Source organism: Phaenicophaeus curvirostris, chromosome 1, assembly GCF_032191515.1.
Source record: "Phaenicophaeus curvirostris isolate KB17595 chromosome 1, BPBGC_Pcur_1.0, whole genome shotgun sequence".
Lineage (NCBI taxonomy): Eukaryota > Metazoa > Chordata > Aves > Cuculiformes > Cuculidae > Phaenicophaeus > Phaenicophaeus curvirostris.
In genome coordinates, this window is record NC_091392.1 from 70,474,111 (window position 1) to 70,500,471 (window position 26,361).

A 26,361-nucleotide genomic window follows, 5' to 3' on the forward strand; every position below is an offset into this window, starting at 1 on the left:
TCGATGGTATCAAAGCACTCTATAAAATAGAGGTCTCCCCTGCCTCCTCTCCTACCCTTCCGGTCCTGCCTGAAGACTTTACACCCCACCATAGCAGCACACCAGTTATATGAGTCATCCCACCACATTTCTGTGATGGCAATGACATCATAGCCTCCTTGCCCTATGACAGCTTCCAACTCCGCGTTCTTATTACCCATGCTGTGTGCATTGGTGTAAATGCACTTCAGCTGGGCTGGTGAACCTCATAGAGGGAACAGAGTTTATTCCCAATTGACTGGTCCTTGGAGTAGCTAACACCAGAGTGCCAGTCTCTTCCTTACCATCCCCAGGTGTAATCGCCCCCACTTGCTGTGTGGTGATGTACTGGTCATCCTCACCAGCACACCATCTCCAAGTCACCAGTACCCCACATCCAGGCTCACTCCTGTCTAGCCTGGTCTCATCCCCCTCCCCCATGACATCTAGTTTAAAGCTCGGTTAATGAGCTTAGCTAGGTTTTTAGCAAGGGCTTTTGCCCCTCTAGGAGACACATCCGTCCCATCCCTAGTAAGAAAGCTTGGGGGTGCACGAGCCACCCCATGATCAAAGAAGCCAAAGCCTCTCTCCTCACACCAGGCTCAGAGCCAGGCATTAATCAAATTCTTCTTCTCGACTTCTTGCTCCTCTGTATTTAGCCTTGGAATAGAGCAAAATACAATTTGAGCCCCAGAGCCCTCCATCATTTTCCCAAGAGCCCTGAAGTCTCTCTTAATGGCTTTGGGCTTTCTGTTCTCTGCATCACTACCAGTTTGGAATACTATCAGAGGATAATAGTCTGTCTCTTGGACAAGGGAAGGAAGTTTTCTGCCTACCTCCTTCACTGATGCCCCAGGTAACTCAGCAGCAGAACTAAGCAGCAGAACTCTCTGTGGAGTGGGTCTGGTCTGCAGATGGGTCCCTCCGTTCCTTTTTGAAGGAAATCCCCTATGACAATCACTCTCCTCTTCTTCCTAATGGAGGATGTTTTTATGTTTTTCTGAGGATGGCACAACCTGGGGAAAGATTCTAGGCTGTGGGAGCCATCATCCTCATCCTCGGGGGTGGATTCCACCTGCAGGGCTTTGTATTTGGTCTTCAAGGGGATCTGGGGTTCTGTTGTCTGGGTGAGGGGAGCAGTTTTCCTTCATCGGGCAGGTAGACATTTGCCTGTAATTGTAACGCAGTTATTAACTTTCTGTGAGGAATACATCTATAATTTACTATCCAATCATTACTGATGTTGTCATTTTCAAAATTTTTAATACCAATACCTTGTGATTTCAGCTTGGTCCAATTTGCAAGTTCTTTTCCTCCAGTTACAAGGTTTCAGTAAAATAGATCTTGGAGTGGATCTTTCCCATTCCAAAACTGGGTCATCATCCTCATCTACATCCAAAGTTGTTACTGTAGCAGGTGGTTCCCATATAGATGGAATTTTGTCCTTATTACCACCAGCTGTTACCCTTACTTTTTTCATATTCTTTCTCAATACCTTCTTTCTTAACAAAGTTTTTGACTAACTCATCTGAAGAATGTGCTAAACGATGCAATCTTCAGGCTTGAATGCTATGAGTCAGCACCAATAGTCTAGAAATACCTAATCCACCATCCCTAACATTGGAATATAGGATGGCATCACAAATACTCAAGAGGGAGATGGAGCCAATCCTTGATGGCAGATCTTATTTCCAAGTCAAGTTTTACTAAAGATGTGGCCTTCACATCAGATTGATCAGCCAAGTAAATCAATCTAGGAAAAGCATATCTTTTCAACACGTCTACTTTTTGCAGAGGTTTTGCTGCCATTCCCCATCCCTTGTTCCCTCAACCTTGTAGTTAGCAGGTGGGTGGTGTTCAGACACATCAGCTCCCGAATCCCGCTGAGTTAATGAGAGGGCACTGCTCCACTGGTCTATCTCCCTCTCACATTCCCTGATGGTCCTCAGCCCCTTTACCTCGTCCACCATGTGAAGGAGTTCCCCCACACAAGTGCAGCTTTCACAAGTGGAGGCAGGACCAGAGGCACGAGCTGGTGTGGGAGGGGGCACTGCCTGCAGCCCAGGCTCTGGGTAGCTGCCTGCACCCACTGCGGCTCTGGCTGGGTGGCAGCATGCATCCTGCCTCCTGCAGCACCCGGTGTGGCTTTAATTTTCTGCCGGGTGGCCACCATGCTCCTCGGTGTCTTCTGGCTAGTCTCTAGCCCCTCTCTGCGCCCTGCCTGCTTGCTCTCCCTGATCGTACTGCTGCTCGAACTGCCCTGTTACAGTAACGCAACCCACACCTCTTCTCCCGCTCCTGCTCACTCTGCTCCCAAGGGTCCATTTAACTCTCCCGCGGAGGCCGCCGGGACCGCCCCCTCCCGTCAGGCCCCGCGCGGGACCGGCCGCTGCCGGTTGTGAGGAGTCGAGCGCTGCCCGCCCCGCTCCCGCCTCGGCTTTTCCAGGCTCAGGGAAGCGTCCCTCCGCCTCAAATGGCCACCCCGCAACAGTACTCACTATCCTGCCGCTGAATGCCGCCGAAAAAAGCGGTGTTAATGGCTTAGCCGTGGTTAAATCTATCGAGGGAGATGATCCTGTCCCGCTGTTCTCGTGAGACCTCACCAGGAATACTGCATCCAGCTCTGGAGCCCTTAGCATGGGAAGGATATGGAACTGCTGGAGCAGGTCCAGAGGAAGCCACTAAAATGATCAAAAGCCTAGGACACTTCCCCTATGAAGAGAGGCTGAGAGAGTTGTGGTTGTTCAGCTTGGAGAAAAGAAGACTCCTAGGAGACCTTATTGCAACTTTCAGTACTTAAAAGGGGCTTACAAGAAAGATGGGGGAAACCATTTTAGTAGGGCCTGTAGCAGTAGGGTAAGGGGTAATGATGTTAAACTAAAAGAGGAGAAGTTTAGACCAGATATTAGGAAGAATGGTTTTTTTGCTGAGGGTGGTGAAACACTGGAAAAGGTTGCCCAGTGAAGTCGTAGATGCTCGATCCCTGACAACATTCAAGGTCAGGCTGGATGGGGCTCTGAGCAATCTAATCTAGTTGAAGATGGCCCTGCTTATTGCATGGGGTTTGGACCTTCGTGGTTCCTTCCAATCCAAATCATTCTATGATTTTATGATTCTGTGATTCAATATGCCAATGAGACGGCATCCCAGTCAGTGGAGATGGTAAATTCTGCAGCCAAGCGCTAGATTAAGGTGGACAATGGGTCCCTGGAGCAAGGAAAGTCCCAGGAGACACAGGGCATGGGATTCCCAGAACCTGGAACTGGCAGCTCTCGTGAATGAGGCAGGGGTGTGCCCAAAGCATCCATGGGAGATTTAAAAGGCCCCTAGGGAGCATGTGTAGCAATTGAGGCACGGACCTCATTTTAAGGTGACAAACAAAATCCTTTATTGTGTGGAGATGAAGCCTTATATAGTGTTTCTCTACCCAGCTAGCAGCTACCCCAGTGAATTTCCACTTCTAAAAATCCCACAGTTACAGTGACAAAGTGCAACGACTACTTGCTACCGATGTGCCCCTTATCTTCATGTTTTCCATGTAATTCATTCTTTTCTTATTAGCTCACGGGTCTTGGTAAAGATTCCAAAGCCTCACTAAGCTGGCAAGCATGAGAGCATCAGCCGCTTCGTCTGTGCTTGTTGCTGATACTGCAGGTATGCGAGAGCATCAGCCGCTTGGTCTGTGCTTGTTGCTGATACTGCAGGTATGCCAAAGCATCAGCCGCTTGCCCTGGTATACGGGCCACAGTGGAATCTTTTATGCCTGCAAACACAAGCAATCAGGAGCACAGTAGACAGGATGGACAAATAGGGCATGATGTGGCAGTTTGCACAAGACAGATATTGAGGTCCTGAAGCATGTCCAGAAGAGGGTAGTGAGGCTGGTGAAGGGTCTAGAGCACAAGTCTTGTGAAAAGCAGCTGAGGGAAGTGGAAACGTTTAGCCTGGAGAAAAGGAGGCTGAAGAGCAATTTCATTGCTCTTTACAACCACCTAAAAGGAGGTTGTAGAGGGGTGGGTCCTGGTTCCTTCAACCAATTAACAAGTGATAGGATGACAGGAAAGGGCCTCAAGTTGTGCCAGGGGAGATTTAGACTGGATATTAGGAAAACTTCTTGTTACTGTAAGAGTGGTGATGCATTGGAACAGGTTGCCTAGGAAAGTGGTGGAGTCACCATCCCTGGAGGTGTTAAGAAAAAAGTGTAGATGTGGCACTTTGGGACATGGTTTAATAGGCATGTTGGTATTGTGTTGATGGTTGGACTTGGTGATATTAGAGCTCTTTTCCAACCTTAACAATTCTATGATTCTAAGTCTGCTGCCTCACTGGAGGCTGGGTTAGAGATGTTACTAGGAAACTAACTGTTCTGGTATGGCCCTCTGATTATTACCTGCTATTCTTTATGCAGGTAGGCAGTGATGAGAGTGCAGAGAGAAGTCCAAAAGCCACGAAAAGCAATTTCAGGACACTGGGACAATCGGTACAAGCACAGGCAGTGGTCTCCTCAATCCCATAAGTGGCAGGAAAGAATACTGAAAGGAACAGGAAAACCCATCAGATTAACATGTGACTTAGAGGCTGGTGTCTATCAGTAGAATTTTGGGGTTTTTTTTTAAATAGGGAGGTTTACATTGCAGTGGGCCTGCTGGTGACAGGTGGACTTCAGATATCACAAAGTGGGAAAAGGATTCTCGCAAGTGAGTTGATGGGACTTATTGAGAGGGCTTCTTGCCAGGTTTAAAGGGGGAAGAGGATATAACCAGGCTCACTAGAGATGAGACGAGGGGTCGCACGCCAATGTTGTGAGTGAAGTCAATAGCCCAGCTCAAGTGCATCTGCACTAATGCACTCAGCATGGGCAACAAATAGGAGGAGCTGGAAGCCGTTGTACAGCAGTAGAGCTATGACTTAGTTGCCACCAGAGAAATGTGATGTGATGACTGTCATGACTGGTGTGCTGAAATGGATGGCTATAAGCTCTTCAGAAGGGATGGGCAAAGAAGGAGAGGTGGTGGGGTGGTTCTGTATGTTAGGGAGAGGTTTGTACAGAGATCAGTGATTATGACAATAAGGTCAAGTGCTTACAGGTAAGGATGATAAGGAAGGCCAACAAGACAGGTATCTATTGGCCCAGCCAACAACCCAGCTGAAGTGCCTCTATACAAACACACACAGCTTGGGCAACAAACAGGAGGAGCTGGAAGCTCCTCCTAGAAAGCTATAATCTGGTTGCCATCATAGAACCTTGGTGGGATGAATCCCACAACTGGAGAGTGGCTATAGATGGCTATGGGCTGTTCAGAAGGGACAGACCGGGAAGGAGGGGTGGAGGCGTGTCCCTCTATTTCCGGAAATGGATAGTGTGTGAAGAGCTGTCATTGAAGAGTAGCCAGGAACAGGATGAAAGCTCGCTGGTGAGAATAAAAGACCAAGACAACAAAAGGGACGTTGTGGTTGAGCAGCCTAGTCTAGTGGGAGGTGTTGCTGCCCACAGCAGTCAGGTTGCAATTAGATGATCTTTAAGGTCCCTTCCAACCCAAACCATTCTACGATTCTATTCTATATCCTGCTGGGAGTCTGCTATATGCCACCCAACCAGGATGAAGAGGTTGACGAAGCACTCTGTAAGCGGTTGTCAAAAGTCTTAAAATCACCAGCCCTTGTTCCCATGGGGAACATCAGCTTACTGGACGTCTGCTGGAAATACAACATAGCAGTGAGGAAATAGTCTAGGAGGTTTCTGGAGTGTGTGAAAAACAGAGCTGATCAGTGAGCCTACCAAGAGATGTGACTCACTTGACATGCTGTTTACAAACAGAGAAGGACTGGTGGGAGATCAGGTGGTCAAAGGCTGCTTTGACCTTAGCAACCATGAAATGATAGAGTCCTCGATTCTTGGTGAAGTGAAGAGGAGGGGTCAGCAAAACCACTACCATGGACTTCAAGAGGGCAGACTTTGGCCTGTTCAGGACACTGGTTGACAGAGTCCCTTGAGAAACAGTCCTGAAGGGCAAAGGAGTCCAGGAGGGTTGGACATTTTTCAAAAAGGAAGTCTTAAAGGCACAGAACCAGGCTGTCCCCATGTGCTGTAAGATGAACTGGCCAGGAAGATGACTGGCCTGGCTAAACAGGAAGTGTTTACTGGGAAAAAAAGGACAATGTACTGTGTTGCCTTCGGAGGCGTTGCCTTCGGAGGCGTGGCAACCTGGTTCAGGAACGGCACGGCGACCAACCCCAGGCCGCTCGGTCCATCAGCTCACAGACACCAATGTGGTGGATGGCAGATGGCGTTTATTGATAGGTAACATAGTCTTATATAGCTTGGGTTTACACCGTCACTTCCGTCCGCTTACATCATGAGCTAAACGCTATTGGCTATCCGGAGGGGGTCCTATCTTTCCGTACAGCGCGAGATCTTCCGACCGCCAGGCCTTAACTACCTACATTTTCCCCCTCCCTATGCTTAACGTAATAGTCTAAAATATAAAATATAAAAATCTAAAATCTTAACAAATCTAAGCAAATTAACAAATCTAAAAATCTTAACAAATCTAAAATATAACATCAAAAATCTAAATTTAAAATCTAAAAAGTATAAACCAGAGTTTCATAATAACAAACATAAGGCACATGAGTAAGTAGTAACTGGGAAATAACCGGGAGTAACGGGGTGTAACTGGGGGTAACGCTAATTAAATACATTCTTAGAGCAGTTGTTGATGTTCTACAAACATAATGTTAACCTTTTCTAGCCGGCTCTTAACAAACGACACAAGCTTATTCAATATACAGGGTCCAAAGATCAATGCCAGTATCATTACTGCGATCGGCCCTATCAAAGTGGATATCAGGGTGGTCAGCCATGGTGAATGGTTAAACCATGATTCAAACCAATTTTGTTGTGCCTCTTGTTCCCTTTTTCGTTTTTCCAATCCCTCTCGCAATTTGACCATAGTATCCCTCACTATTCCGGTGTGGTCTGCATATACACAACACTCTTCCCTTAGTGCAGCGCACGCCCCCCCTTGCTGTAAGAACATCAGGTCTAATCCTCTTCGATTTTGCAGCACTACTTCAGATAATGATCTAATTGATTGTTCTAATGCAGTGATTGATTGCTTAGTTCTGGCCAGGTCCTCCTCTACTGCCACCCTCAGGGCACTGAATTCTTTACTCTGTTGCACCAAAGATGCCACCCCTGTACCTACTCCCGCACCTCCTACAATCATGAGAGTGGCTACTGTTAGTGCTGTAAAGGGTTCTCGTTTTGACAGATCATGTTCAGAAGTAGTCTGTGAATCGTAGACAAATTCTTCAGAATGATAAAAGATTTTGGGGACTATGGTTACCTGGACACAATATTCTGAGGATTCTTTAAATTTTTTCAACGACAAACAGAGTGTAACTCCAATGGTAGAACAAACCTACTTGGCATTTTTAGCTGGTATTAACCACTTTGCTGGGGTTTTATATTGTGTCTTATTAGCACGCAGTTGTTCTTTGTGTTTTGGGACTTTACCCACACACATGCCACTTCCCACCACCTGTGCCAATGTAACTCCTTGCTTTTCGATATCCCACTTACACTGGGCTGGATTTGCAACATTTACCTGTATGGGCATGTCACTTACTCCTACAGCTTCATAAAAGGGTGGTTTTATCCTGTAGCACAACCAACAGTGCTCCGTAAGCTTTGGGTTAGTTTTGTTCAGTACTTGGTAGCTAGCTTGCATCAGTTTCCAGAGAGAATTTCTATAAGGGATTTCGGTGGTATGTGTCGTTACGGGTGTGGTATATGGCAAAAGTGTGTAGATATTTGTGGGTTAAGAACTGGGTTAGGCCCGATTGCTTGGGGTGCTTGTGGCACAAGCTTAATAATTTGTATCACTACTCCTGGATCCGTGAGAAAAGTGTGAATGAATACGGACCGCATTTTTCCTACAGCCCAACCCGTATTATCCAGGTGTAGGATTTCTAAGTTCAAATGGGTACAAGTACCTCTATCATATACCATTCCATCCATTGCAGATTTTGGACGGTCACACCTATTTGGTCCATATGTTACCCGCAAAAATCTGTTGTCTATTTGTGGTTTCCATCTATCACTAGTTACAATGGTCTCACATCCCCAATATCCACAATAATAATATCCTGGATAGGTACAATAACTCTTGCCTGGGTTTGAACTGGGGCACCAATATGTTCCATGCCAACCTTTTGTGGGGTCGGCCGGGGGTTGCCCATTAAATAAGTCAGCAAGTGTTACTGTAAAAGTCAGAGCACCTGCTGTTGTGATCTCCTTTATCACTTTATCACTGTGTGTAGGGTCTCGTAGGATCCACCTGAACGGCTGGTGGGGATGGTACTCTGATCTGACCTGTTTTATAGTAACAAGCCCTAAAATCAAAATTACACAAAGGTATCGCAACCCCTCCCCATAGGGGCTGTGTCGTCGTCGTTTGGATTCCACTGGTGTGGAACTCCCAGGTGCGGACAGGATACTTGTTGACTTGTCGTCTTCTCCTGCCACCGGGGTGTACGGCTTACGAAGGCATCCGATAATCCAGTCCTGTGGACAAAAACTCTGGACAAAAACCGTCAAAGAGTCCCTCAACCGAGGGCAGTTTGCTACAATGTGGCCCGCCTGGCCACATTTAAAACATGCCATCACGTTGGCTATTGCGTTGTGAACAGCCATCTGGATTGGGGCTAGATGCTCTTCCTTCGCAACATGCTTAGTCATGTCTGCGATACTTGACCCCACTGGCAATGACCGCAGAATTTCTTTGGTTGCTGAATTACACTGCAGATGTAAGCATTCTGCTACAATCGGACCTTTTGCTTCCGCAGGCAGGGTCGAAGAGTCGACTGCTGCCTGGAGACGGTCCACAAATTGTGTGAAATTCTCACTTTCATTTTGTTTTATTATGGACCATGGTGACGGTTTGGCAATAACTCTAGAGGCTGTGCGAATAGCTTCTCTGGCCGCACGAGTAGTTGCCATAACTTCATGGGCCCGCGGGCCCACAGGCCCTGGGCTTGCGCCTGAGGGGTAATCATTGTTGGGTCTGTTCCCATGGGCCGCTGCAGGCTGGAGCCATGCAATGGGTGATCTGCCCCAACTACTTGGGCCAGTTGCTTCACACAGTTGTCCTCCCATTCTTGTTTAAAAACAATCATCCCTGCCCCGTCAAAAATTAATCTACAAGTTTGTTTTATATCAAACGGGAGCATGTCGTCTCCCCCGAAAACACTGTCTATGAGGGTGGAGACCATGGCAGAATTAAGCCCTTTGTCTGCAATTGCTTTAACAATCGCTTGTATATCCTTAGGATTTATTGGCGAGTGGACCCTCTGTCCCCCGTCCATCATCCGAACTGGGAACGCTGGTGTGGCCGATGGGGCCCAGTCGGCACACGGTATCTTTATTTTCCTCCAATCCGTGAGAGGGATTTGTCCCCCTCTCAGCTTTTCTTTAATTCGAGTGGGGATATTTTGGCTTTTAACTCTATCTACCCCCATTTCCTCCTCCTCTGAGTTTGAGTTGGTTGTGGGCCACCCACCCCAACTAGTGTCTGATCCGGAGTCGGAACTCGACTGACTGGTTACTTCCAGGTTCCGATATCTTTTTTGTTGGGCTCCGGCCCCACCCACTTCCCTTGTGGGCGGGGCCGCTCCCTCCCCCTCGGCTCGCCCCGCCTTCTGCTCGGAAGCAGACGGACGCTCTGATTGGCTCTCCGCCCCTTGCTCGCACTCCTCTCCCTTTCCCGGTTGCTCGCACCACCCTTCTCTTTCACGTTCTCCTTCCCTTCACCCTCGCGCGCGCTATTTAATTCTAGCACTTCCTCCCTGTCCCGCCAGGAACATTCTCGCCCCACCTTTCCCTTTCCCGCTCGGCACCATCTTGGGGCGCATAAGGTGGCGGTTTCGCTGAGACTTCCTCGGGCTCTGGTTTCCCGGCAGCGCCCCTGGCCTCCTCGGTCAACCCACCCCAGAAGGATTCCGCTCGTTTCTGTCCCTCCGTAAGCGGGTCAGGGTTTGGGGATTGACGGGACGTATCGCCCTCTCGCAAATATTTAGACTCAGCATAATCATCACCATCTGGGGGGTGCAGAGTCTGCGTGGCCGCCCCAACTCCCAATTTCGGGGTGGCCAGCTGTGGGTGTGGGAGCTGGACCCCGAGTAACGATGAAGTCTCAATGTGAGTATAGTCGTTCTCCTTTATTCATAAACACAACACTCCTTATATACTTTTCCAGCAGAGCACGCGCCAACAAACAACTTATAATTGGTCCTACTATACTGTCCACGTGCCTTAAAAGTTACAAGATTGGCTCAAGAGGGTTGAGCACGCGAAGGGGGCTGGTCCGGGCGTTTCAGGGACTTTCCGGCGCTGAGTTCCGGGCTTTTGTTATGCGCTTCTCCCGGTCAACATACCGAGGTCAGCTTAAAGGGGAACGCCAGGTTTAATCCTGAATGTTGAACCCTGGATTGTTCACTGCTATTAAATCATATCCTCGGTCGTCGAGCCACCCTTCCACAACTCCCCCTTTTTGTTTTTGAACAAGCCAGGCTTCATTCGTTACGTGCAACAGCATTTTTCTTACACATAATATTACACAGCTAAAAAGTGCTATCCCTAAAACTACCATTATCAACAACATTAGTCCAACTACTACAAGTACACAAAACATCAAGATAACAAACTTCTGATCTCTTCATTTATTCACTCGCATTGTCTTCTTGTGTTGGCAATTGGTCGCGTGCCATAGATGATTCTCGATAGGGTCGAATGCTTCTAGCTGGTATCCATTTAGGACCACCCTCTGTGGAAACACACATATATCCTCGACCATTAAATATAACAGCAACAGGTCCTTTCCATACCCCAGTTATCGGATCCCTATATAGCACTCGAAAGCGAGGAATAGTTGTTTTTTCACTTAACTTTATACTCTGATGATGTATTACTACTGATGGCTCTTCTCTGTTACCCATTAAACACAAGTAGTTCAACGTAAATAATGCCTTACTTAACCTCATTTGCACATCCATGTCTTCCCCTTTCTGCCTCTGCAAATAATCTTTTAAAACTTGATGCGTTCGCTCTACCAAAGCCTGTCCAGTAGGGGAATGCGGAATCCCTGTAAGGTGTCGAACTCCCCATTTAGACAAGAAGATCCTCGTCTTTTGACTACTATAGGCAGGCCCATTATCCGTTTTTATGGTCTCAGGCACCCCCATTACCGCAAAACAAGATAACAAATGTTTACAAACGTGTTATGCCTTTTCCCCAGGCAATGCAGTTGCCCAGACAAATTTCGAGAAGGTATCAATTGTTACATGAACACATTTCAACCTTCCAAATTCCGCAATATGTGTGACATCTGTTTGCCAAAGTTCTAAGGATTTTAAACCTTTAGGGTTAACTCCTATCCCTACTCCCGGGCCGTGATTCCCACATTGTGGGCAAGCCTGTACAATACTGCGGGCTTCATTTTCTGTTAAATCATATTGTCATCTTAAACCTTTGGCGTTCTGGTGAAAGTGCTCATGGCTCTGCCTTGCTTGACGAAACTTATCCATAGGCGGCATATGTTGAGCTGGACTAACCAAACTATCAGCTATTTGATTTCCTTCTCCCAGCCCCACGTCAAGTTGGTGACTACGAACATGAATAATACAACAAGGCTCAATACGTTGTTGAAGTGTTGATTGCAACTGCATAAATAATGTCCCTAGTCTGGGATTGTTTGTTTCTCTTATAAGAGCATCTTCTAACCTGGGCACTACTCCTGCCACATATAGTGAGTCTGTGACAACATTGAGAGGAACGTTCAACCAATTTAACAAGGCCCAGGCTACAGCAGTTAATTCCAAAGTTTGGAGAGAATCTTGAGGTTGTCCCTCTATAACGTGTTTGTGCCATGCGTTGCCATTGTGCCATACACAGACAGCACGATGCAACCGTTTTCCGGCATCAGTATAGACAGTAAGACCGTCTGTCAGTGGCTGTGTGCTGACCTTCGTTTTTTCCAACCACTGATTTCGGCACAATATTTGCCACCTTTTCCCTTGTGGGTGCTGTGAATGTATTTTCCCTACAAATCCTAATAGGGCTTCCTGAATTGTCGTTACATTTCGTAACCACCACTCCAGGTCTACAGCATTAACTGGGATGCTAATATCTGCAGGCTCTTGTCCAGTGAGCTCAATGATTCGAGATCTACCTTTTCGTACCAATTCTGCTACGGCATCAGGTCGGGTTTGGATACTTGTTTTTGCTGCACTCTTAGAAATACCCATTCCAAGATGATAAATTCATCAAACCCGTCTTTGTCAGTGGCATTACTATCCAGTAAGTGCGACGATTCTATAGGTAAGGTAGAGACTGTCTCCCCCTTTTTGTTTTGCCACTGACAAATGACGGCATACGGTGATTCTAAACCATTACACACTATAAGTGAAATAGGTATATCTACGATTCGCCGAGATGACCAAGAAGTTTGCAATTTGCAAACAATTTTTTGCAACAGGCTATGGTGTTCTCCAGTAAGTTCAATCTCATGAGCTGGGTCCGCATTGCGTAATAACGCAGTCAGCGGGGCAATTTCGGTGTTTGAAATCCCGACACAGTTACGTATCCATTGAATGTCACCTAGCAATGTCTGTACATCTTTCACTGTTTTTAAACAAGTTTTGAGCTCTATCTTTTGAGGCCGAATTTGAGCATCAGTGATATGCCAACCCAAATATTTCCAGGGGCTTGATCTTTGTACTTTGTCAGGTGCAATAACAAGTCCTCTTGCTGCTAACATGTCTATTAAGGTTTTTAATGCCATGTCGTCAAAGGGGGCCTCTTGACAACAAAGTATATCATCCATATAGTGATAGATAATTGTCTTTGACCATCGTTGACGAATGGGTCGTAAGGCCCATGCAACGTACAATTGACACAAGGTGGGTGAGTTTTTCATTCCCTGTGGTAAAACCACCCATTCATACCGCTCTGCAGGTTCGGATTTATTTATGGCGGGAACTGTAAAAGCAAATCTTGGTGTATCCTGTGAATGTAGTGGAATTGTGAAGAAACAGTCCTTTAAGTCTACTATTAGAGTATGCCATCCAGCTGGCAACATATTAGGTGAGGGCAGACCAGGTTGCAACGCCCCCATAGGTAACATCTGATCATTGACCTTGCGAAGATCATGTAGCAACCGCCATTTTTCCTTATTCTTTTTCGGTATTACAAAAATAGGTGTATTCCATGGGCTAATGGATGGCTTTATATGCCCTGCTGCTAGCTGTTCAGCAACCAATTGTCTAGCTATTTGCAGTCGCTCCTTAGTCATGGGCCACTGGTCAACCCACACCGGCTCATCCGTTTTCCAAGTCAACGGCGGGTTGGGCAACTGCTCCCCAGCGGCCGATACTAAAAAGGGCGTGTTGTCAAAACTGCTCCAATTTGACTCAATACATCCCTTCCTATAAGAGCCTCTAAAGTCCCTGGTAATGCCATCACGTATACTTTAAGGACAGCTATTTGGCCTTCAGGGAATTCGAATTGAACAGGATCTCGACTGACCTTAGGGACAGAATGTCCCCCCACACCAGCTATAGATGACGAAGGCTGTTCTACTGGCCAGTGTTGAGGCCATTTTCTTAGACTGATTATTGTCACATCTGCACCGGTATCTAACATGGCCTGAATTTGCTGATCTTCATTCTGACATGACAGTTTAACCGGTACTATAGGTCGTTGATGCATTTTGGTAGTAAAACAGACAGCAGGTCCTGTAGATCCAAAACCCTGATCACCTCTATAGGCCTGTGAAGGGCGCAGCGATGGTAAAATACCTTCAATGGCGACAATCTGCGCAATTTTACTACCCTTTGGTATAAAAATAGGTGGATACAATGTATATGCCATTATCTGTATATTACCTGTAAAATCGGCATCAATCAGTCCAGGTAAGACAATTATTCCCTTCATGACAGCAGACGATTGACCCAGTAAGAAACCCCCGATTTTACTGTCCTGATGATAAAGTGGGCCACGAGCCGTGGTAGGAATCTTTTGTACAGTAGAGTCTATAAGAGTGATATCTACTGCGGTCTCCACGTCGACTCCCAAGCTCCCTCGGGTTGCTGGCTGGTGTTGCTGTAGAAAACATGGTTCTTGGGCTGATAGGTCTGTAGAGGATTCATTTGTGTCCGCACGCGGCCTCTGTCCGCGCTCGGTCCTCCGTTTCCCGCACAGGCCTTTGTCGCATGGGATGGCCTCTGGCAGTTGTCACACCAAAGTGTTGCTCGACAGTTCTTTTTCACGTGCCCTTCATTTCCACATCGGTAACATTTCCCACGAAAAGGCTGAGCAGAAGATGATGTCGCGTCCCGATATTTCTGCTTTCTTGCTACTGCAGCGGTTGGTTGAGTAATCTCACGTATCACGCTCTGCACAGCAGCAGCAATAGTACTGGTTTGTCTATGAGATTCGGCTCTTTCCACCCGAAGAAGCATTTCCTCAACTCCGGCTTCCTTAGGGAGCCCAGCCAGAATTTGTTTTGTAGCTTTATTGGCGTTATCAAAGGCTAATACTTTAAACATCTGTTCCTTACTTTCCGGAGAAAGATCAGGATGATTCATAACAGTTTCCCAAAGTCGATCGACAAAATGAGCATAATCTTCCGTTGCTCCTTGGACTAAATTTCCAAAAGATGGCGCGCTTGGCCCTGGAAGGTTTAAAAATGCTTCCAAGGCCAATCGGGCAGATAAACGTAACATATCGGCTGGGAATGTTATCTGAATTTGAGTATCTGCATACTGTCCTTGACCTGTGAGCATTGCCGCCATTACTCCTCGCAAGGGATCTTGATGGTCCTGTCGGCGCGCCGCTTCTGCAACTGCGCGTTGCTGCCAGGCAGATTGCCACAATAAAAACTGAGTTGGGGTCAATAACAGTCTCGTTAAATTTTGTGCATCATATGGGCACATCAGATCCGCCGAAAAAATCCACGTCACAATTTGACGTGCTGCTTCTGATTTTGGTCCATACGTTGTTACGGTGATACGGGCTTGTTGTAAAATTTTTCAGTCGTGTGGCTCCCACTTCCCTTGTCCGTTTTCTTGAATTACAGGAAAGGCTAAGTGCATAAGCCCTTCACTGTTATTTGGAGTCATCAAGTGTCCCTGCATTATAGCATCCTTAATGACCCCAGTCCATCGTGTACCTTGTGGCAAAGTTGGCCGATTAGTAGACAAACAAGGTGGCAGAGTTTGTCCCTGTCTTTCTATTCGTATTTCCAAATCGTCAAGACGTTGTAAAACGGTTTGCAATAGCTGCGTGGTAGCATCCACCGGCCGCCGAGTCCTCTGTCTTGCAGATGGTGTTGAATTGCCAGATGAACCACTAGGTGGCGGCAGCGGAGGACAAAGGGGTGGTGGGGTGGGTGGCGCTGAAAGAATCAGTTCCTCGATGGGAGGAGCAGAAGGCCGCAGTGGAGGAGGGGCGCCAGAACGAGGGCGGCAACCGCAGCCAGCCGTTCCTCCCTCCCGACGCACTTCCGTGTATTCCTCAGTCGAACCGGAATCGCTCAAGGCATCAACTTCCAGTTCGATTGGCTGTTGTGCAGTGATCCCGTTCCACTCCTCATCTACTTCATCCCTGCTTTTCAAGTCAGTAACAGTTTTACACACAGTTCCTATCATGCCTTTTACCGCAGGTAGCCCAAATAATCGAGAAATTGGACCTGGTTTGGCTGGGACCCTTTCAGCGTTAGATACAGGTCCCAGCATCCTAATTGCTGCACAAGCTACCTCCCTTTCCGTGTTCATCTCCTTTAACGTCTCTAAAACGAGACGCCAATCTGCACGGACGGCCTTAACCTCTTTTTGTTCCTTTTCGGATCCTGAAATAGTTTTGTCCCATAAGGTGTCCCCGTAGTTTTGCCAGTCCGTGACCGAAAATATCGTATGCAGGTCTTCAAAATGACCCCATCTTTGACCTAACTGTATCAACCCTATTACCTGCTTTGCGGGTATATCATGCCCTCTCTTAGAGAGGATTCCCGCAAGCAATGTGGCCGCAGCGTCTGTTTCCATAGCTGCGCCTAAGGGGTGAGGTGCGACCTCACACCAGCGTCTACCCTGCTCTTTTAGCCCGGATAGCGCTTCCCTTAGCCGGAGTTTCCCACGCCCCCTCCTCTAGCTGCCGTACCGCAGTCTCGGAGAAATTAAAAAAAACCGTAAATCATCCTCTGCTACCAGATGTGGGTGTGGGAGCCGGACCCCGAGTAACGATGAAGTCTCAATGTGAGTATAGTCGTTCTCCTTTATTCATAAACACAACACTCCTTATATACTTTTCCAGCAGAGCACGCGCCAACAAACAACTTATAATTGGTCCTACTATACTGTCCACGCGCCTTAAAAGTTACAAGATTGGCTCAAGAGGGTTGAGCACACGAAGGGGGCTGGTCCGGGCGTTTCAGGGACTTTCCGGCGCTGAGTTCCGGGCTTTTGTTATGCGCTTCTCCCGGTCAACATACCGAGGTCAGCTTAAAGGGGAACGCCAGGTTTAATCCTGAATGTTGAACCCTGGATTGTTCACTGCTATTAAATCATATCCTCGGTCGTCGAGCCACCCTTCCACAGCCAGCAAACAGTCCCTTGCCGCCCTCCAGGTCTCCTGCTCTTGCATGGCCTTCTGCAGGGCCTGTACGACTTTCCCGCACGACTTACGGTTTTTCCCAGAACCCGAGGGCATCATGTCCTCGGCGAACGCTCTGGTGCATTTATCCCACACCTCGGGGTGGAGAATATCCACCAGCTGGTCAATGACCCCAGTTTGTAAAAGCCTCGCAACTGCGAGAATAAAATCTTTAGGCTTACAATCTATACCCCACTACTTATGTAATTGCGATACGACTTTCACAAGGGTTTCCATCCTCCTTGTTGGTCCGGGAGCGTCCTCCCCGCCGGGCTGGTCCTGCCGCTCCGGCCGCCGTTCACCCGATTCCAGGCGACTTCCTGGGTTTCGGCACCACTTGTTGCCTTCGGAGGCGTTGCCTTCGGAGGCGTGGTGACCTGGTTCAGGAACGGCATGGCGACCAACCCCAGGCCGCTCAGTCCATCAGCTCACAGACACCAATGTGGTGGATGGCAAATGGCGTTTATTGATAGGTAACATAGCCTTATATAGCTTGGGTTTACAACGTCACTTCCGTCCGCTTACATCATGAGCTAAATGCTATTGGCTATCCGGAGGGGGTCCTATCTTTCCATACAGCGCGAGATCTTCCGACCGCCAGGCCTTAACTACCTACAGTACTGCTTTTGGAAGACGGGGCAGACAACTTAAGAAGAGTACAGGCATCTTGTTAGGTTATGCAGATTAAAAAATTGAAAAGAAAAACCCAACTCAAACTCAATCTGGCTACTGTTGTAAGAGACAACTAAAAAATGTATCTAGAAATACATCAACAAAAAGAGAGCCAAAGAGAATCTCCATGCAACCCAAGGAACAGCTCTGCTGGAGTAATAATTATTTCTTGCACAATTGCCTATTTCATAGAATCATACAGAATCACCAGGTTGGAAAAGACCCACCAGATCATCGAGTCCAACCATTCCTATCAATCACTAAACCATGTCCCTCAGCACCTCATCCACCCGCCCCTTAAACACCTCCAGGGAAGGTGACTCAGCCACTGCGGGAATGATTAACGAGATGGACTCCAGATAGATGCATAGTGGAGACCTTTATTGTTGCAATTTACAGGTTTATATATCTTTGCTCATCTGTCCACGCGCTTCCCATAGCAACCTGATTGGTCCAAACCTATTGTCCACGCACTTGCAAGCACTAGCAACCAAAATTTGATTGGTTGACCCACACGCAGCCTCCAAGTGCTGTTTCCATCCTGATTTCTATCTTTCTGATGCTCACCTCCCTGTTCCATGTCTGGCCCGAGTCCAGCTTCCGCTCCTACTGTTATAATTGAGTTAACAACACAAAGTCCAAACGTGGATCAATTTACTATTTATTTAGATAGGAAAGCAAAAGCAGTGCTGGGCGGCTGGGGGAGTCGCAGCTCCACCAAGGCTCGCAAAGTTAGGTAAGCTGAGCGACGCCTTTTATCCCCCCCTGAGTTCGTGTCACATCTTTGAAGATGCCTCCCCCCACCTTCCTCTAGGGTACATGCAATCTCCATATGGCCAGATAATATATATCAGCTAAGTTTACAGAGTTGTCTCAATTCAGCAGTCTTCAAGGTTGTAGTCCGGCTTCTCATCAAACAATTCCTAACCCTTCTTCCTCCTTATCTCTGGGCCATTTGTTCCTTAGTTGCACAAGGCCACATTCTTTGAGCTGGCTAATCAACATCTGCTGGGGCCCGAGGTGATCTGTGGCTCTTAACTCTTGCTTCAGGAGGTTTCAGAAGGCTTGGTTGTAAATTCAGTAGATACTTAACTTTTAGCATTTAGTTAAGATAGCATTGTGGCTTTGTCTTTCTTACCAAACAAGATGTTCCTGTGCTTTGAAACAGAAAGATCCCTGCTCCTTTAGTTGGCTTGATCAGCAAATTACTTTCTGTTACTCATTACAATCAAGTACAACCATTCCTAACAAACACTAAACCATGCCCCTTAGCACCTCATCCACCCATGCCTTAAACACCTCCAGGGAAGGTGACTCAACCACCTCCCTGGGCAGCCTGTTCCAGTGCCCAATGACCCGTTCCAGTGAAGAACTTTTTCCTAATGTCAAGCCTAAATCTCCCCTGGCAGAGCTTGAGGCCATTCCTTCTTGTCCTGTCCCCTGTCACTTGGGAGAAGAGGCCATCACCCTCCTCTCTACAACCTCCTTTCAGGTAGTTGTAGAGAGCAATGAGGTCTCCCCTCAGCCTCCTCTTCTCCAGGCTAAACAACCCCAGCTCTCTCAGCCGCTCCTCATAAGGCCTGTTCTCCAGCCCCTTCACCAGCTTTGTTGCTCTTCTCTGGACTCGCTCCAGAGCCTCAACATCCTTCTTGTGGTGAGGGGCCCAGAACTGAACACAGTATTCGAGGAGCAGTCTCACCAGTGCCGAGTACAGAGGGAGGATAACCTCCCTGGACCTGCTGGTCACGCCGTTTCTGATAGAAGCCAAGATGCCATTGGCCTTCTTGGCCACCTGGGCACACTGCTGGCTCATGTTCAGTTGGCTGTCGACCAACACCCCCAGGTCCCTCTCCTCCAGGCAGCTTTCTAGACAGACTTCTCCTAGTCTGTAGCACTGCACAGGGTTGTTGTGCCCCAAGTGCAGGACCCGGCATTTGGCCTTGTTAAACCTCATGCCATTGGACTCAGCCCAGTGGTCCAGCCTGTTCAGATCCCTTTGCAAAGCCTCCCTACCCTCCAGCAGATCAACACTTCCACCCAGCTTAGTGTTGTCCGCAAACTTGCTAAGGGTGCACTCGATGCCTTCATCCAGGTCATTGATAAAGACATTGAACAGGGCTGGACCCAGCACTGAGCCCTGGGGAACCCCACCTGTCACTGGCCTCCAGCTGGATTTCACACCATTTACCACCACTCTCTGGGCCCGGCCATCCAACCAGTTTTCCACCCAGGAGAGTGGGCGCCAGTCCAGGCCAGAGGCTGACAGTTTCTCAAGCAGAATGCTGTGAGAAACTGTGTCAAAGGCTTTACTGAAGTCCAGGAAGACCACATCCACAGCCTTTCCCTCATCCAGCAGCCGAGTCAATTTGTCATAGAAGGCAATCAGGTTAGTTTGGCAAGACCTGCCTTTTGTGAACCCGTGTTGACTGGGCCTGATCACCCGGTTCTCTTGCATGTGCTTCATGATAGCACTCAAGATCACCTGTTCCATGACTTTCCCTGGCACTGAGGTCAGACTGACAGGCCTGTAGTTTCCTGGGTCCTCCCTGCGACCCTTCTTGTAGATGGGCACAACATCAGCCAGCCTCCAGTCCAGTGGAACTTCCCCAGTCTTCCAGGACTGTTGGAAGATGATGGAAAGGGGGTTGGCCAGCACATCCGCCAGCTCCTTCAGTACCCTAGGGTGAATCCCGTCCGGCCCCATAGACTTGTGGGTGTCTAGTTGGGCTAGCAAGGCTCTGACCACCTCCTCTTGGATCATGGGAGACTCATTATGCTCCTCTAGCTCCTGGGTTTGTATACAGATGGAACGACCCTCCTTACAACTAAAGACTGAGGCAAAGAAGGCATTAAGTACCTCAGCCTTTTCCTCATCCCCTGTCACTGTTGTTCCTTCTGTGTCCAATAGGGACTGTATGGTCTCCCTAGTCCTCCTTTTATTATTTATATATTTGTAGAAAGATTTTTTATTATCTTTCACAGACTTGGCCAATCCAATTTCTAGCTGAGCCTCAGCCCTTCTGATTTTTTCCCTACACAATCTCACTTCCCTCCTGTAGTCCACCCAAGAGGCCTGTCCCTTCTTCCAGAGCCCATAAATATTTCTCTTCTTCTTGATATCCCTTAAGATCTCTCTATTCAACCAAGCTGGCTTTCTCCCCTGCCGGCTTTTTTTCCGGACCACGGGGATGGCTTTCTCCTGAGCTGCTAGGACCACCCTTTTGAAGAGCTCCCAGCCCTCCTGGGCTCCCTTGCCCTTGAGTACTGTCTCCCATGAGACTTTGCCAACCAGCCTTCTGAAGAGTTCAAAGTCTGTCCTCTGGAAATTTAATGCTACCGTCTTGCTAACCACCCTCTTCACTTCACCTAGAACAGAAAACCCTATCATCTCATGGTCGCTTAGTCCTAGGCGTCCACCTACTGCCACATTCCCCACAAGGCCTTCTCTGTTCACAAACAGCAGGTCCAGGAGGGCACCCTCCCTTGTTGGTTCATTCACCAGCTGTGCAAGGAAGTTGTCTCCCACGCACTCCAGGAACCTCCTAGACTGCTTCCTTTCTGCTGTATTGTACACCCAGCAGATATCAGGCAGATTGAAGTCTCCTACAAGAATGAGAGGCATTGATCTAGAGATTGACTGCAGCTGTTTATAGAGGAGCTCATCAGCTGCTTCTCCTTGGCTGGGTGGTCTGTAACAGACTCCCATCACAAAACCTACCTTCTTTTGGGCTCCTCTGATTTTGACCCACAGGCAGTCAACCTCCTCATCGCCACAATCCATCTCAATGGAGTCCAAGTCCTCCCTTACAAAGAGGGCTACCCCGCCTCCTCTCCTACCCTTCCTGTCCCGCCTGAAAAGCTTATACCCCACCATAGCCGTACTCCAGTTATATGAGTCGTCCCACCACGTTTCCGTGATGGCAACGACATCATAGGCTCCTTGCCCTACGACAGCTTCCAGCTCTTCCTTCTTATTCCCCATGCTGTGCGCATTGGTGTAAATGCACTTCAGTTGAGCTGCTGAGCCTTCAGACCTCCTAGAGGGAACAGGGTTCGTTCCCAACTGCCTGGTAACTGGAGTAGCTAACACCAGAGTGCCTGCATCTCCCTTAGCACCCCAAGGTGTGTTCTCCCCCACTTTCTGTGTGGTGAGGTACTGGTGGTCCTCACCCGCGCACCCTCTCCCAATCACCATTGCCCCACGGCCAGGCTCGTTCATGTCTAGCCTGGGCTCAACCCCCTCCCCCTTCACATCTAGTTTAAAGCTTGGTTTATGAGCTTAGCTAGGTTTCTAGCAAGGGCTTTAGTCCCCCTAGGAGACCCATGTGTCCCGCCCTTAGCGAGAAAGCCTGGGGGTGCGTGAGCCACCCCATGATCAAAAAAGCCAAAGCCCCTCTCCTCGCACCAGGCTCGGAGCCATGTATTAATCGAATTCTTCATCCTGGCTTCCCGCTCCTCTCTATTTAGCCTTGGGATGGAGCAGAATACTATTTGTGCCCCAGAGCCCTCCATCATTTTCCCAATGGCCCTGAAGTCTTTCTTGATGGTTTTGGCCTTTTTGTTTGCTAGGCCGTCGTTACCAGTTTGGACTACTATCAGAGGATAGTCTGTCTTGTGGACTTCTGGCTAGTCTCTAGCCCCTCTCTGCACCCTGCCTGCTTGCCCTCCCTGCTCGAACTGCTGCTCAATCTGCCCCAATTTATTGATTGTTGAGATAGAAGATGCAAATCTTTTACTATCCTTTGGATGTAATGGAATAGTGAAAAACCAGTCCTTTAAGTCAATCATAATTATGACCCATTGTTTCGGGATCATTGTTGGTTACAGACGACCAGGCTGAAGCAGTCCCATATCTTCCAAAATATCATAGAATCATAGAATCACCAGGTTGGAAGAGACCCACCGGATCATCGAGTCCAACCATTCCCACCAATCTCTAAACCATGCCACTCAGTACCTCATCCACCCGCACCATAAAGACCTCCAGGGAAGGCGAGTCAACCACCTCCCTGGGCAGACCGTTCCAGTGCCTAATGACCCTTTTTGTGAAGAATTTTTTCCTTATGTCGAGCCTGAACCTCCCCTGGCAGAGCTTGAGGCCATTCCCTCTTGTCCTGTCCCCTGTCACTTGGGAGAAGAGGCCATCACCCTCCTCTCTACAACCTCCTTTCCGGTAGTTATAGAGAGCAGTGAGGTCTCCCCTCAGCCTCCTCTTCTCCAGGCTAAACAACCCCAGCTCTCTCAGCCGCTCCTCGTAAGACCTGCTCTCCAGCCCTCTCACCAGCTTTGTTGCTCTTCTCTGGACTCGTTCCAGAGCCTCAACATCCTTCTTGTGGTGAGGGGCCCAGAACTGAACACAGGATTCAAGGAGCGGTCTCACCAGTGCCGAGTACAGAGGGAGGATAACCTCCCTGGACCTGCTGGTCACGCCGTTTCTGATAGAAGCCAAGATGCCATTGGCCTTCTTGGCCACCTGGGCACACTGCTGGCTCATGTTCAGTTGGCTGTCGACCAACACCCCCAGGTCCCTCTCCTCCAGGCAGCTTTCTAGACAGACTTCTCCTAGTCTGTAGCACTGCATAGGGTTGTTGTGCCCCAAGTGCAGGACCCGGCATTTGGCCTTGTTAAACCTCATGCCATTGGACTCAGCCCAGTGGTCCAGCCTGTTCAGATCCCTTTGCAAAGCCTCCCTACCCTCCAGCAGATCGACACTTCCACCCAGCTTAGTGTTGTCCGCAAACTTGCTAAGGGTGCACTCAATGCCTTCATCCAGGTCATTGATAAAGACATCAAACAGGGCTGGACCCAGCACTGAGCCCTGGGCAACCCCACTTGTCACTGGCCTCCAGCTGGATTTCACACCATTTACCACCACTCTCTGGGCCTGGCCATCCAACCAGTTTTCCACCCAGGAGAGTGTGCGCCAGTCCAGGCCAGAGGCTGACAGTTTCTCAAGCAGAATGCTGTGAGAAACTGTGTCAAAGGCTTTACTGAAGTCCAGGAGGACCACATCCACAGCCTTTCCCTCATCCAGCAGCCGAGTCACTGTCATAGAAGGCAATCAGGTTAGTTTGGCAAGACCTGCCTTTTGTGAACCCGTGTTGACTGGGCCTGGTCACCCGGTTCTCTTGCATGTGCTTCATGATAGCACTCGATCACCTGCTCCATGACTTTCCCTGGCACTGAGGTCAGACTGACAGGCCTGTAGTTTCCTGGGTCCTCCCTGCGACCCTTCTTGTAGATGGGCACAACATCAGCCAGCCTCCAGTCCAGTGGAACTTCCCCAGTCTTCCAGGACTGTTGGAAGATGATGGAAAGGGGGTTGGCCAGCACATCCGCCAGCTCCTTCAGTACCCTAGGGTGAATCCCGTCCGGCCCCATAGACTTGTGGGTGTCTAGTTGGGCTAGCAAGGCTCTGACCACCTCCTCTTGGATCATGGGAGACTCATTATGCTCCTCTAGCTCCTGGGTTTGTACACAGACGGAACGACCCTCCTTACAACTAAAGACTGAGGCAAAGAAGGCATTAAGTACCTCAGCCTTTTCCTCATCCCCTGTCACTGTTGTTCCTTCTGTGTCCAATAGGGACTGTATGGTCTCCCTAGTCCGCCTTTTATTATTTATATATTTGTAGAAAGATTTTTTATTATCTTTCACAGACTTGGCCAATCCAATTTCTAGCTGAGCCTCAGCCCTTCTGATTTTTTCCCTACACAATCTCACTTCCCTCCTGTAGTCCACCCAAGAGGCCTGTCCCTTCTTCCAGAGCCCATAAATATTTCTCTTCTTCTTGATATCCCTTAAGATCTCTCTATTCAACCAAGCTGGCTTTCTCCCCTGCCGGCTTTTTTTCCGGACCACGGGGATGGCTTTCTCCTGAGCTGCTAGGACCACCCTTTTGAAGAGCTCCCAGCCCTCCTGGGCTCCCTTGCCCTTGAGTACTGTCTCCCATGAGACTTTGCCAACCAGCCTTCTGAAGAGTTCAAAGTCTGTCCTCTGGAAATTTAATGCTACCGTCTTGCTAACCACCCTCTTCACTTCACCTAGAACAGAAAACCCTATCATCTCATGGTCGCTTAGTCCTAGGCGTCCACCTACTGCCACATTCCCCACAAGGCCTTCTCTGTTCACAAACAGCAGGTCCAGGAGGGCACCCTCCCTTGTTGGTTCATTCACCAGCTGTGCAAGGAAGTTGTCTCCCACGCACTCCAGGAACCTCCTAGACTGCTTCCTTTCTGCTGTATTGTACACCCAGCAGATATCAGGCAGATTGAAGTCTCCTACAAGAATGAGAGGCATTGATCTAGAGATTGACTGCAGCTGTTTATAGAGGAGCTCATCAGCTGCTTCTCCTTGGCTGGGTGGTCTGTAACAGACTCCCATCACAAAACCTACCTTCTTTTGGGCTCCTCTGATTTTGACCCACAGGCAGTCAACCTCCTCATCGCCACAATCCATCTCAATGGAGTCCAAGTCCTCCCTTACAAAGAGGGCTACCCCGCCTCCTCTCCTACCCTTCCTGTCCCGCCTGAAAAGCTTATACCCCACCATAGCCGTACTCCAGTTATATGAGTCGTCCCACCACGTTTCCGTGATGGCAACGACATCATAGGCTCCTTGCCCTACGACAGCTTCCAGCTCTTCCTTCTTATTCCCCATGCTGTGCGCATTGGTGTAAATGCACTTCAGTTGAGCTGCTGAGCCTTCAGACCTCCTAGAGGGAACAGGGTTCGTTCCCAACTGCCTGGTAACTGGAGTAGCTAACACCAGAGTGCCTGCATCTCCCTTAGCACCCCAAGGTGTGTTCTCCCCCACTTTCTGTGTGGTGAGGTACTGGTGGTCCTCACCCGCGCACCCTCTCCCAATCACCATTGCCCCACGGCCAGGCTCGTTCATGTCTAGCCTGGGCTCAACCCCCTCCCCCTTCACATCTAGTTTAAAGCTTGGTTTATGAGCTTAGCTAGGTTTCTAGCAAGGGCTTTAGTCCCCCTAGGAGACCCATGTGTCCCGCCCTTAGCGAGAAAGCCTGGGGGTGCGTGAGCCACCCCATGATCAAAAAAGCCAAAGCCCCTCTCCTCGCACCAGGCTCGGAGCCATGTATTAATCGAATTCTTCATCCTGGCTTCCCGCTCCTCTCTATTTAGCCTTGGGATGGAGCAGAATACTATTTGTGCCCCAGAGCCCTCCATCATTTTCCCAATGGCCCTGAAGTCTTTCTTGATGGTTTTGGCCTTTTTGTTTGCTAGGCCGTCGTTACCAGTTTGGACTACTATCAGAGGATAGTCTGTCTTGTGGACTTCTGGCTAGTCTCTAGCCCCTCTCTGCACCCTGCCTGCTTGCCCTCCCTGCTCGAACTGCTGCTCAATCTGCCCCAATTTATTGATTGTTGAGATAGAAGATGCAAATCTTTTACTATCCTTTGGATGTAATGGAATAGTGAAAAACCAGTCCTTTAAGTCAATCATAATTATGACCCATTGTTTCGGGATCATTGTTGGTTACAGACGACCAGGCTGAAGCAGTCCCATATCTTCCAAAATATCATAGAATCATAGAATCACCAGGTTGGAAGAGACCCACCGGATCATTGAGTCCAACCATTCCCACCAATCTCTAAACCATGCCACTCAGTACCTCATCCACCCGCACCATAAAGACCTCCAGGGAAGGCGAGTCAACCACCTCCCTGGGCAGACCGTTCCAGTGCCTAATGACCCTTTTTGTGAAGAATTTTTTCCTTATGTCGTGCCTGAACCTCCCCTGGCAGAGCTTGAGGCCATTCCCTCTTGTCCTGTCCCCTGTCACTTGGGAGAAGAGGCCATCACCCTCCTCTCTACAACCTCCTTTCCGATAGTTATAGAGAGCAGTGAGGTCTCCCCTCAGCCTCCTCTTCTCCAGGCTAAACAACCCCAGCTCTCTCAGCCGCTCCTCGTAAGACCTGCTCTCCAGCCCTCTCACCAGCT

General features: G+C 48.7%; 1 protein-coding gene across 1 annotated transcript; it reads right to left on the bottom strand.

Moving 5' to 3' along the window:
* Positions 1-10,239: 10,239 nt before the first annotated feature.
* LOC138723283 (endogenous retrovirus group K member 8 Gag polyprotein-like) lies at positions 10,240-14,902 on the bottom strand. Its single transcript, XM_069862233.1, has 2 exons — positions 13,963-14,902; positions 10,240-10,844 (listed from the first exon to the last, which is right to left on the bottom strand). The coding sequence occupies exon 1, from the start codon at positions 14,869-14,871 to the stop codon at positions 14,125-14,127; it is 747 nt and encodes a 248-aa protein (XP_069718334.1). The 5' UTR covers positions 14,872-14,902; the 3' UTR covers positions 10,240-10,844; positions 13,963-14,124.
* Between the last annotated feature and the right edge of the window lie 11,459 nt (positions 14,903-26,361).